Raw genomic sequence first — 11318 nt, 5'->3', positions numbered from 1 at the left:
GATATTGAAGGAAAAAACCAAAAACAAGGCAAAGGAAAAGTATGTTCAGTTTATAGGGATACTGAAACACTTCTACCATTACGAATTGAAAAGTTCAGCACTTGCTTTGAAGCTGAATGAGCTAGAAATATTTTCTGAAAATGCGAGTGTTCTGTGAAGAGTTCATATTTGTATTTGCATTGAAATGCTTCGTCTTGAGTATTTGCATGATATTTCCTAAGTGCTATGAAGGCATAAGGGAGGTGGGGGAGAAAAAGATAAGCTTTGATTTGATTAGTCTCTCTGCATGTATTCCACCCTATACTTAAATTTGGTGCTAATACAGTCTCTTTTGGTTAATGTCATTAATTCTGGCTCTTTTAATTTGAAAAGTGAACAGAAGCAAATAATGAAATTAAGAGGTTTTTTTTATAGGTCGCAGACAGGAGGTTACGCTACCTGAGCAGAGAGGTCTAAACCCAGTTAACAGCCCTTCTCTCCCCTCATCGGACATGTGTCCTCCCCACCTTGCTGGCTCCTGCCCTCTCACTGGCTTGGCACCCACCACGTGCAGCTCCTTCACTGCTGTGGCGCAGGCAGGCTGCTGCATGCCGGCTGGCCTGGGCTGTGACCGCCTTGCTGGGCACCCCATGTACCTGTACTGGTACAGAGTGCCCGGTTATTAAGAGGTGGTGATAAACAGTTTTATACAACAGTAATTTAATTTCTGTTTAAATGCTTTTTTTCTTACTTCTTTCTGTAAGTCATACTTGATTTGGGGAATCAAATACGAAGACACTTATCTGCTGTTCCTCACCCCCACTTGCCAACGTGTGCTCAAATTAAAAAACAGGTTAATGAATTTCAGAGGAGACTTTGTGATGTCTGTTAATGGAGTTGCCATAGCCATTTTAAATAAAATCTGTATAATTTGTTTTACAACTTAAACACAAGAAAAATCTTTGTGTCATACACTGTCACTAATCGCATCTTTAGTTGCTAGAAGATTTAAATGAGGGAAGGAGGAAGTGGAACCTGTAGAATTCTTGTTAGTCATTGTATCAGTCAGGATCAGCTATTATTCTCAACTTTGGATTTTAAATTTCGTTCCTGAAAACAAAAGGCCTTGTGTATTGTTGTCATGGTATGAATAATAATTTTTTTCTTTAATTACTACATAATACCCAATTAAAACTTCTTGTGCGTGTGTGTGATTGCAGACCTGTAAAAAAGGAAAAAAAGGACCAGCAGAGAAGGGGAAGAGTGGAAACGGAGGAGGGAAACCTGGTGGTCCAAATCGGATGAATGGACATCACCAACAGAATGGTGTGGAAAACATGATGCTGTTTGAGGTAGTTAAAATGGGCAAGAGTGCTATGCAGGTAAGACTTGGGATATCTCTGTGACCTGGATGAATATACAATTTAAATATAACAATATTTTCCTGTACATACGATTTAATTAAATGAAGGCTAAAGTAAATTTTTTTCTTCAATTTGTAGTTTTTAGTTCCAGATTAAGATTAAAGAAAAAGAAGTATTTTTACATTAAGGTTTGAATTTGAACGAACTGATTTTTCATTTCTAAATGTCAGGCATGAGTAATCACATATATAATGAAGAAATTCAAACTATGATTCAAAGTGAATTTTCAGTATCCTGGATGAAGAAAGGTTACTTTAGTTTACATGACTTTAAAGTTCTTTTTGTGTGGCTGTAACTAAATACAAACGTGGTTTATGCCTCTGGTTGTCATAGAACTTAACAAGAAATCTGTAGTCTGTAGATGCTCCCAAAAGCTTAGATTATCTGAAAAGAAATAATTGCTTCTCTTCTGTCACCCAAAGTGAAATCACTACACTACACACTACAACTTAAGGGCTACTCTTTAAATTTCCCCTAAGTAGACTTGGCTAATGTATATTGCAACACTCTAATTGGGTAGAATTTGGGTCGGAAAGTTTTAACCTGTTAGAAGTCTCTGCATTAGGCACTGTCTCCACTGCATTTACTAATAGGACTGAAGTCAGTCTATTAAGAAATTTAGCACTTTTTCATTTTAAATTCAGTTAAATCAGTGAAGCGTTTGCTTGACTGTGTGAATCTTCCAGTGGAGAGAGGGTTAAAGTGTAAGCCTGTCAGCCATGAAGCCTTCTTGCTGACTCACTCATGTGACTCCTCAGCAACCTCCAAGAAAGACTTTGGGATTGAAAAATCTAGAGTTTACAGCTTCTGTGATGTGCATGCAGGAAGCTGGGTCTATATGCAGTCCTCTCAAGATTTGAAGGCTCCGGCATTAGAGCTGGGAACCTTAGAGCCTGAATTCCTTGGCAGAAATTTAGTTCAGACTTTTAAAAAAGAACAGACTACTTTGATGTATTTGCACAGAGAAATTCTGATACTTCCGTCATTTGTTTTGTTCTGCCGTATTTCAAAGCGGGTAGAAAAACTATACTTTAACCGTTGCTGTGTGTGCTACGTTTTCAGCCAATTACCGGCGGTTGTGTTTTCATGACGTTTTAACTGTTTAAAATGATATACAGTCAAAATCTTCTGCTTTCCAAGAGCAAAATGGACCTTTGCCAGGCCCGATTACTCTGTTGAATTGGGGAATTGATATCTGGGTAATAGAGTGAATCTTAGTCAATATTTTTTGTCAAAATTAAGGAAGAAAAAAATTATCAGAGTATTTCTAAAGTAATTCTAAAGTAAAGTCCTCTTCAGCGCTCAGTGTAGAAAGTTTTCTCTGTGGCCCTCAGCGCTTGCTTACCTGAAAAGGTTTGGTGATAATTTTTATTCTATTTTATTTTAAATTCTGTTCCATACCTTCTTCTGAGTTAGCGTCTATTCTCTGGCAAAGACAGATGGTTCATCCACTAAGACAAAATGTTTTGAGAAACTATTGTTTTGCTAGAGGTTCTTGAAAATAAATTAATTCTGAAAACAAGGCTGCCTGACTGAAAATATTTGTCCTGTTTCTAGCATTATCTTGTTCTTGCACAGTGACCTTCTTTATAAGCCTAATTTAAGATGTTTCCTAGATTATTTCCCCCCTCCCCACAGATTAGTCACATCAGTACTAGTTTGTAGGTTCTTCTCCTGGGAAGACTACGACAGTTTCACTTTGAGTTTTTCATTCTTTTTGTCTTGCTGACGGAAGTTGTGCATCATACTATAAACAATCTTAAATTTAGGGAAGAGGGATTTAGCTGTGTATCTGTTGAGAAGTTTTTCTGCATGGCAATATGTTTTATTTGTCCTCACAGCATTATTGCCTGTGAGAGTAAGCACTGAGAAGAGCACAGGCAGGAAGCATTGGAGATGCTGCGTAGTCCAGTTGCCTTTTGGAAGTTCTGAACTATTCCATCATCTCTCTTTATTTGGAATGACTCTAGATTTTAGGGCAGGGTATCAACATATTAAAAAAACTCAAAACTGAAAGCTTGATACTAAAGTGGGTCTCTTGTGCCTGTGTTAATAAAGTAATTGTATGATGCAAGTTTTTGACTTCTGCAGTAGACAGTTTGTACTATACACATGGATGGTTTAAACATAATTGCATGTAAATTCTGTTTTTTCAAAACCATCATCACAGGTTTCCTATTAATTTGCTTCCCTTTAAGGTTCTTTAGTAAAATGCTCTTGTTGCTATTGGTTTAGTGAATACAGAGTAATTAATGTCCATGCGGTGTAGGGCAGTGCTGTTCATCCTCTTACGGCTAATGTGTGTGGAGCACAGTTCATCAAAGGGGCAACATTTTTGACAACTAGAAGGAGTTGTAGCTGTTGGAACTGAACACCTAAATAGTATCTTTAGAGAAGCGTCACTAGTTGGGGGCAGGGGAGAAAACCTGCTTCTGTAAAATACCAAGTATTTTTGCGTTCTCCCTCAAAAAAAGTTACTGTAGGACTATATAGTATTCTTGTGCTTTATGTTTAGGCGTTGGTTTCATACTTCAATATGTTTATAGAATAAAATGAGTTCTTTTCTTGAAAACTGATATTATGGCAGTAGAGGATCATTGAAACATTTTGTTCTGTATTAATTAAAAAAACAGAGTTCATGTTATTTATGGAAGGAACAAGAATCACTTACTGGAAAGCAGTTAAATAACAGTCTTCAATTTATGAAAACTAAAAAGTGCCTTTATATTTGTTTCTTTTCAGTCTGTAGTGGATGACTGGATAGAGTCATACAAACATGACAGAGATATAGCACTTCTTGATCTCATTAACTTCTTTATTCAGTGTTCAGGCTGCAAAGGTAAGATACTGAAATGTTTACTCATCCATTTAAGTAATACTATAGTATGAATCTAATTCTTTGCTTTTATACCTCATGTGCTGTAGGACTGCTCCATCCCTGCGGCTAGTTTACATTATTAGGTTCTTGTAGTTAAGCTAGTATTTCTGAAGTTGGGAGCAGGAAGTTTATAAATATACTATATTTAAAAATGTAGATTAAGCCTAACACCAGAGAGAATGCAGTATTGGTACTTAACACTTACTTCATCTTCCTCTGCTCCTGTTATTATTTCAGAAAATCATCCCTCTCTTTTAACATTGGTGGTTTAGCTTGTTCAGTCTTGGAATTCTAGTTTGGATTTATCTACTTCTTATCACTGAGTGTTTTAAGATTGTTTCATAGCCTTTGTAGCTTGATTTAAAAGGTATTATGGACAGCTTCATGGTAGCCTGTCTACAGTAAGAGTCTATTTCCATATTTTATTCTTTATTTTCTGGTTTTCTTTCCTCATTTCTACGTCCTTCATTCTTTCTCCCCTCACCTCCTTTTGAAGAGAAGAAGGTAACTTAATCTGCAGTGTCACTGTGCTTGATAGGGGAGGACTGGATGTAATTTGTTCTGCTCAAGCATTTCTCTGTCCTGATAAACTTTTAATGTGCATAAATCTCCAGAAAGCTAACAGCATTCCTCAGAGGTTATCCATGCTTTCAAGAGCAGTGACCTTTTGATTATTGTTACCAGATAAAACTACAGAATCTTTTAATGCTTTCTGAGATGATCCTTCTCATGAATTTTGCAGTATAGTTGCAGTAAACTTCAGGAGATGTATTTGTTTTTTATATCACCATTTACACTCTTAACAATTTGAGGCTAAGACAAATAGAAATTGCGTGAAATCACTGTGTGTGTTACAGTGCAGATGATGTTAAGTAGCAATAGAACTGTTCAAAATTGTCTTACACCATTTAGAATCTTGAGTCTTGAAAGGTCACTTCAGATTAGTGTAGTCTCTTGGCTGATGAAGAGGTCTGGCACAAGTATCTTTGACTTCTGAATATAAGTGAATGAGTAAATTCTAGATGTTTGTGTACACGCACACAAACACACTTTTAAAAAAATAATAGTAAAAACCATATATATATTAAAAAAAACAAGTATTGGTGCCAAGAGCTTGTTATACACGGATGCTAAAATAAAAAATATGTAACTTCTTAAATACATGTATAATCTGTAGGTTAGCTGAAATTTGATCACTTTTACGTTGTAGCAGGAGGCATGTCATCTGCCATACACCTCTTTCATATTAAAAGTGCTAATAATCTAATATCTAAATTGTAGGAGTTGTTACAGCAGAGATGTTCCGACATATGCAGAATTCTGAAATAATCCGAAAAATGACTGAAGAGTTTGATGAGGTAATTTAATAAAGTGCTGATAATGTATTGATACTAATTTCTTATTTTACCTGTCCTAATCTTACTGGATCATGTTGCTACAGGTTTCTTTCAAGGGTAGGGTCAGCTGCAAAAATGACAGGACTTTTATGAATGAAAATCTTGAACTCCCTTATTTCACTGAACTTGTAAGACGAGGAAGTAAAGCTCTGTGTGTATATAACTTGTTTTAGTAATGGTTTAAGAAAGCAATATCAACTTTCAGTTTTTGAATAGTGGGAACTCCTACTGCTGTGGGTCTGTGTGGGATGCCTCCCTGTTCCTGCTGTGTATGTAAGGCCTTTAAGTCGTCTTTAACTTTTAAAATGGTTGCTAAATTTATTTCTATGCATTCATTAATCTACAAATCGTGGGGATTTGAATTTGATTATTCTTCAATTGAAGACTAATGCTTTGCCTTTCATGGGGATTATAACTTCTTTTTCCTTTAAATTGTGACTTACTTTCTGTTCCACTGAGTGTTGGGGTAAATGAGATGCGTTGGTTTTTTGGGTGTTGGGGTTTTCTTTTGTGGGTTTATTTTTGAGTGGCATACCTTTCAACCTGTGTTCCAAAGAATGTAAAGGTAGCTTTAAAAGCTCCTCCCAACATTTGTCTAATATGGAAATAATCCCCATCCCCCCAACCCCCAATTAAAATCCAGAAAACATTGGTAACTTTAACAGAGGCGAAAATGTAGTATGTTTTTGTTTAAAAGGATTTTAGTATTCCTTAGAACCATCTCAATGCATAAACAGGTTTGATTACGATAAGGAAATAATTTGTGAAACTTATAAAGCTTCAGCTGGGACTGTTCAGGTTTTTTTTTTATCACTGTGTTATGCTTACTCCTTCTTGTAACAGAATTCTAACGAACAACTCTCAGATTTCTAATCTTTTTTCATGGATGCTTTCTTTGTTTTCAACCTGTAATGTTGTTTAGCCTCTTAAAGAAGCTGATCACAGAAGCACTAATACAAATGGTTGTCAATTTCTGCCCCCCTGTTATTTTACCATTATTTGTAGAGGTTCCCAAATCAGGAGAAGAACACACATTTATTATATTCAAGGTGTTACAGTAGGTCATTTTATGACTTCAGGAATTTTCAGTCTGATACGTAAGCATCTCCCTGTAAACTTTATTATGGTCCTGAACTGAGTGTTCCTAAGCATGTCAACTAACTGTTCATGTGATGGTTCTTTTGTTCTGGTGTAACCTGAAGCAGATTTGTAAGGGGTATGATTTTTTTTTTCTTTTTTCCTTTTTTTTAGGGAGTAGGACAGAAAAAAGAAATAAGTAGTTATTTCAGTATATCTGGTTATGTGCAGTTTTTATGGTAGGACTTGTAGACTGTTGTCTCTGCATATAACAAGCCCAAGCTGCAAATTAGATGCGTTTTTGTGGAATCACATTCTTCTGATGTATCGTTTTTACGGCATCGGAGATTTTGGCTTTAAAGTTGTACCCATCTCTTTTTAATCTTTATTTAATAAAATAACTTTTAAGATGTTTGAAAGAATTTCCTGTTTCCCTTCTGTTTTTTAATAGGATAGTGGAGATTATCCACTAACTATGGCCGGTCCCCAGTGGAAGAAGTTCAAATCCAGTTTTTGTGAGTTCATTGGAGTACTCGTCCGACAATGTCAATATAGCATCATATATGATGAATATATGATGGATACTGTCATTTCACTGCTTACGGGGCTGTCAGACTCACAAGTCAGAGCATTTCGGCACACTAGCACACTGGCAGGTCAGTGAATTATATTTATCTGTGTATTGCATCCATTTTACATTTTGTGTTGCACAGGAAAGAATTGTTCTGGTTGAACTTCTTGATATTCGACATTCAACTCGTGTTTCATTGTGTGATACAGTTTCCGTCTAATGCAGCTTGTTTTGGTACAGCTTTCTTATCTTCTCTTTATTGTTTTTTCATTACTGAAAAACACAGCGTTATTTAAAGCATTCTTTACCAGCTGTCTGGTACTTAATTTTTGTTAGCTTTAAGTCTAGTAGAAAAAGTAAATAGAAGGAAACTTTCCAGTTGATTCTACAAGTTTGTCCTTGGTCATAATAAGGGTTGTAGGTATCTTTTTAACCTCAAATGCAGTTGAGCCTGTTTATGCTCTGCATTAAGTCAAGCAGGAGTCATATTTTAGATTGGATGCAATTTTTACTACAGACTTCAATTGTGCTGTATATTGAGGCCATGGCACGATGTAACTGAAAGTATCATTTCCGTTCATTGCATTGGAAATAATTTTAAAGAATGCTTCATCAGTGATACAGTCACTAAATTTCTGTATGGTTTTAAGTAATTGTCCTTTTTATGTTATTTTTTTAAAAAATCTGTTAAATTACAAAGAAATCCCTTATGAGTTAAGTATGGAGTGTTTTAAATAAATGTCATTATACGGACAAAGGATAAGCTTCTTGGATAAAGAAGTCCTAAACCTGCATTGATTAATGAAGAAGGGTCTCAGATGACATTGTGCAGCAGTCCACTTATGTAAGGCTTATTATAGCAATTTTAGTCTGAAGAAGGTGAATTCGGACTGCACAACAAAATGTGAAACTGATCTTTCTCCACGCTGGAAATAGTTCTTGTTAGCTTCACTGGAACTGGCTTATTTACAGCTAGCTTCAGTTCTGACTATCTGATCAGTTGTTCTATTTCATCGATCATGTCTCTTGAATATACATTAGCACACTGCGCATTGGGCTGCCGCTGTGAGACTCCGACTAGCCAAGGCATGCATTATGGAGAGAGGAACAAAACCTTTTATTTCAGGAGTATATATTGATTCTGCTGTATCATCAATTTGACTGCTGTACCATATGGCTAATACAAATCTTAGTTCTTAAAAAAACCCAAGTTTTTACTACTTTTGAAATTTGAGTTGTGCCTGAATAAAAGTTGCCGAAGTTGCCCTGTTGCATGTTAATTTCTGTCACACAAAATAATTTTTCAGTAGTCTTTTTGTGTTTGTTCACATCAGTAGTCAATTCTGTTGATTTTGTGTAATTACTTGTGCATTTCATATGTGATTACAGTTTGTATTCTTGAAGATTGTGTTTTATATGGGATAGAGACAGCCAAGAAAATCCTTGTATCCATATTTACTGTTATTTGCAGTAATTTTGGCTTCTATGATTAGCTCAGACTTGTTCTTTTCATCTTGATATCCTTGGAGATCAGTTTGTGACGATATTTTGATACATCTGCATGTCTTTGTCTTACTCACCAACTTCATGCTAGTGATACACGCTTAATAATGTTCTGTGTATGCTCTGCCAATGCAAGCCCTTTCATGTCTTGTTACAAAAGTTCGTAAGAAAAGCAAGTATACTATTGACCACCTCCTGGTTTCTGGAATAGGCATATTTGTCTGCACCCTTTTTAAAAGGGTTGATTCAGAAATGAAAGCACGCAAAGAATCCTACCCAAGTGTATTTTACATTTTGGTCAGTTCTCTGGCTTCTAATTGGCTAGTGTCCTTTCTCTGCTTCTGCAAATAAAGGAATATCTAAAGAAAATGTCCCCTCATGAAAATTAAATTGAGGGGAAAAGAATGGTGTGGTATGGTGGCGTTGGTTGTCTAAGACATTTCGTTTTGAAGAAACAAACTTCTTGTATGTTTGAGGTTGAATGAGTTGGTAGTATCAGTCTACTAACTGATTCTAATAATGGAATCCTTTTAATATTTCCTGGACTTTCTTTGTGAATCTTACATTCCACCTTCATTTTTTGGGGGAAGCATATCCTGTATCTCAATTCAACGATAATCCTTACAGTATTAAAAAATTGACAGAAAGAAAAGAACAAAATGTCAGTGTTTTATCTATTGTATTGATAAGTAATGATGCAGTGCTTAGTAGAACACTGCTAATGTTTGCATATCAAGAAATTTACAGTGAATATATTTTCATAAGTACAGAAAGGGTTGACAGGAGGTGGTGTCAACATTTTTGTTTATCATTTTTCTTAGATCAGGTAACCTTTTAAATAATCCTTATTCTTTTCACTTTTTTGTAGCCATGAAGCTGATGACTGCTTTAGTGAATGTGGCATTAAATCTTAGTATTAACATGGACAATACACAACGGCAGTATGAAGCAGAACGAAATAAAATAATTGGGAAACGAGCTAATGATAGGCTGGAACTCTTACTACAGAAAAGAAAGGAGGTTAGTGCAACTGTCTGTAGCTGGTGTGCATAGGATGAGTGTTGATAAATGACAATAATCTTGTTCTGTAGTTTGTTTTGTTTTTTTAAAGGTAATTAGTCCCTCCTTTTCATTCTTTAAGTTCTTCATGTTTAATGTTTGAAAAACGTAATTACTTTGAAAGGTGCTTCTTACCGCCTGGTTTTCTGTAAAAAGAGATAAATGTAGACTCTTAAAAAATTTTCAGATAGTGCTGTCTTGGTAAAGTTAGCAAGAGAGACTGCAATCAGTAACAGATAATTTTTTTGTTGTATTTCTTGACTAGTTTCCTAAACTGAACTCAAATATGTAACAAAAATTACCATACATTGACTGATTTTGGCTTCTAGAGAAGAAACCCCATGATCTTGGGACAAAATACAGCTTTTATGATGTCAATACCGATCTCAGCAGAAAGTGTGTTTAAAGGCTTTACGGAAAACACTATCAAAATTGAAAATGCAATCTACTTCTATTTTCTTTCTTTTTGTGTAAAAGGGACTTGCTGATTCATTGCTGACAGTGCTGTCTTGTTGAAAGCCCTGATTCATTCAGGTTTAAGTTTTTATTTTTTGAGGAACTGGTGTTTAGTTTTGGTTGTGGGGTTTTTTTCCCTGTTTGTTTTGTTTTAGACATTAGAAATAACCTTCCCATGTTCAAAGGAAACATCTCACCTTTGCTCTTCAACTTTTGTGCTGTTACCTGTTAATGTTTCTACTTTCTTGACAATTCAGATAAACTAACAACTTTTGTCTTCTGTTCATCTCATAAAGATCTTGCAGTTTGAGACTGATCCCTTAAACACCCATTAAATGTAGTTGTGCTAGATGCGTGTGCATCTCTTATAAGTAATACGCAGAAAACGCAGTGATGTGAGAATCAAGACTTCTCCCGATCTCAGTTGCTCTTATGTATATTGGCTTTTAGGATTTCTTACCAGCTTTTCTAGTTTTGGTTTTGATTTTCTGTTTTTCTTGTACTAAATGATAATTAAGTAAGCTTCAAAGTAACGTTCAGTTGTTTGTTTGATTTTGGGTTTTGTTTCATTTATAACTCGGCCTTATCCAGTACTAAATTAAATTTATTCATTGATTCTTTTTGTATATCTTTTAATATTTTGAAATTTTTTTCCGTCTTCCTACTTCAGAGGCTACTGTGGGCAAGTGTTAGATTTAGGCCCAGAACATGTTAAATATTTTGCTTTGTTAGTCCTTTTCTTCTGCTGCTTAGTCTTTTTTTTTCTTCTTACTGTATTTCCGTACAATTTTTCCTTTCTTCTATAAATTCCTAAATCTTGTGACGCTATGGAAATTGTTCATTCTTGCTGTTTTTTCTAAACTTCTGTACGAGAGGTCCTTTACCTTTTGTATCCATTCCCCTGCATGTGTGCATCCCCCCCATCTGGGTAGTATCTCCGGTGGTTACTTTGTGGGGGTGTTTTTGGATGATGG

At 35.5% G+C, this 11318-nt stretch overlaps 1 protein-coding gene across 3 annotated transcripts in view; it reads left to right on the top strand.

The window, feature by feature from the left end:
* Positions 1-6: 6 nt before the first annotated feature.
* The window catches only part of STAG2 (stromal antigen 2), a 42177-nt gene continuing 30865 nt past the window's right edge, over positions 7-11318 (top strand). For 2 of the 3 annotated variants that reach the window (XM_009330746.1, XM_009330738.1), the window contains exons 1-6: positions 7-39; positions 1200-1361; positions 4146-4242; positions 5563-5639; positions 7207-7411; positions 9698-9849. In XM_009330746.1, the coding sequence (XP_009329021.1) occupies positions 1281-1361; positions 4146-4242; positions 5563-5639; positions 7207-7411; positions 9698-9849 (612 nt within the window). In that variant the 5' untranslated portion in view covers positions 7-39; positions 1200-1280. Of the gene's footprint in view, positions 40-1199; positions 1362-4145; positions 4243-5562; positions 5640-7206; positions 7412-9697; positions 9850-11318 lie in introns of those variants that run through there. The other variant, XM_009330730.1, reaches the window with a different exon arrangement.

Source organism: Pygoscelis adeliae, unplaced genomic scaffold (genome assembly GCF_000699105.1).
Source record: "Pygoscelis adeliae isolate BGI_AS28 unplaced genomic scaffold, ASM69910v1 Scaffold100, whole genome shotgun sequence".
Classification (NCBI taxonomy): Eukaryota; Metazoa; Chordata; class Aves; order Sphenisciformes; family Spheniscidae; genus Pygoscelis; species Pygoscelis adeliae.
This window is presented reverse-complemented; position numbering and strand designations above follow the sequence as displayed.